The sequence below is a fragment of the Bison bison genome, unplaced genomic scaffold, assembly GCF_000754665.1.
Source record: "Bison bison bison isolate TAMUID 2011002044 unplaced genomic scaffold, Bison_UMD1.0 scf7180017864484, whole genome shotgun sequence".
NCBI classification, from domain to species: domain Eukaryota; kingdom Metazoa; phylum Chordata; class Mammalia; order Artiodactyla; family Bovidae; genus Bison; species Bison bison.
This window is the reverse complement of record NW_011495044.1, coordinates 5,169,083-5,170,819: the sequence shown is the minus strand read 5'-3', so window position 1 is coordinate 5,170,819 and position 1,737 is coordinate 5,169,083. Positions and strand designations below refer to the sequence as shown.

The window sequence follows — 1,737 nt, the reverse complement described above, 5'->3', positions numbered from 1 at the left end:
GGGGGAGGACGCAGCTGCGCGCTGACGGCGTGTGGAGGGGACGGAGCTCGTGTCCAGCTCTGTTCACCGAGGGACTTCAGTGGATGTCTGACCTGGGGGGTGTGGCACTCTGCCCCGGGAGCTGTCCTGAGGCTGAGGGAGGGAGGGGGCAGCCCTGAGTCGTGCTGCGACAGGTGCTGGATGAAGGGCTGGGAGGGCACGTGGATGGGACTCACCTTCTCCCACTACCCCCCAGGACTGGGTCATCGCCCCCCAAGGCTACTCAGCCTATTACTGTGAAGGGGAGTGCTCCTTCCCGCTGGACTCCTGCATGAACGCCACCAACCACGCCATCCTGCAGTCCCTGGTCAGTACCGCGCCCTCCTGCCCGGACACCTGGGGGAGGGGTTCGCCCTGGGGAGGGGGCGTGCAGCCAGGAGGTGACCGTGGACTGCTGTGTCAGGGAGCCTTCTTCATGTGGAAACCCAGCCTGCACGTGCAGTGAAATCCCACGGCCGTACAGAGACGGGTCCCTGTATGGGCACTGTGTATGGAGACTCTGCGTCCCATGAACCTGAACAGCGTGCAGCAGGCTCTTGCTGACTGGTGTGCACACATACACACATGTGCACTCCACGTGCACACGGGGGACATTCACATCCATGGGGTGGGCCTGCCTGCTGGTGGTCAGAGGCACTGCACGTTCATGACCGGTGGGCATCCCACACGACTACCCGTGCCCCAGGTACACACATGTGCACCGCGTTCACTGTCGAGTTTGGCCTCCTGGGGGACACACACCCTGGGGGTCGGGCTGAGTTACACACGTGGAGGTTCTGTCCTCTCCCTGCACGAGAGTCGCGGGCTGCCCTGTGCCCTTCTGGCTTCGGCTTCCCCTCCCGGTCCTCTTCTGTTGTTTTTCTTCCGGGTCCCTCTTGCTCTTTGTCTTTCTACAGATCTTCTGATGCCCTGGTGTCTGGGGTAACTTTAAATGCTGGAAGTTTCTAGTAGGAACATGGTTGAGGCTGCTTATTGCTAAGTGTTTGCAGTGGCTTGTGTGTGTGTGTGTGAGCTGAGCCTTATTTCTAGAACGTTGACCTGGGCACTCTAGTTAGAGGCTGTTCAAGGTGTTGCCAGAGTGAGAGTGAGTGAATTAAGAAAGCAGCCTGGACGCCTGGTAATGCCTCCTTTCCCAGTGGTCACGTGGGGTTTGCTGGACACCCCCTCCTCCAGGAGCCACCTTCCTTGCAGAATCTCAGGGGTGATGAGCGGTGTGTGGGCTTCTCTCTGCCCTGTGAGGGGGGCACAGGGTGATGACGGCGCTGCCCCTCCCAGGACTGGTCACCTGGCTCTGCAGCGGCCCCGCCCCTCAGCCTCTGAGCTGTCAGTCAGCAGGAGGGAGCGCCAGCTCTGTGCTCGGTGCTGTCAAGGCAGCGGCTGCCCTCTGGGGAGGCTGTCAGTGAACACGAGAAGAAAGGACAGCCAACACCATGGGTCCCCTGAGGAGGGGAAGACTGGGGTGAGCTGGGTGGGCTCAAGGACCCTGGCTTGGAGGGGAGGAGGATGAAGGGAGATGATGTTGGGGGTAGGCAGGGCCTCTCCCATAGGCTCGGCAGGTGGTAGATTTAATCCCAAGTAAACTGAGGGGCTGGAGTAGATTTCAGAGAAGCAGGGCCTGATCTGGGCACTCTCTGGAAGCATCTCTGGCAGCTGCAGGAGGACAGACCATGGGGTCGAGGGTGGAGGAGGCAGGGAGGA

At 60.9% G+C, this 1,737-nt stretch overlaps 1 protein-coding gene across 1 annotated transcript in view; it reads left to right on the top strand.

Annotated features, from left to right (window-relative positions):
* BMP8A (bone morphogenetic protein 8a) overlaps positions 1-1,737 on the top strand; it is a 59,137-nt gene that overhangs the window by 39,392 nt on the left and 18,008 nt on the right. The window contains exon 7 of the mRNA XM_010862816.1: positions 187-346. Coding sequence (XP_010861118.1) covers positions 187-346 — 160 coding nt within the window. The remainder of the gene's footprint in view (positions 1-186; positions 347-1,737) is intronic.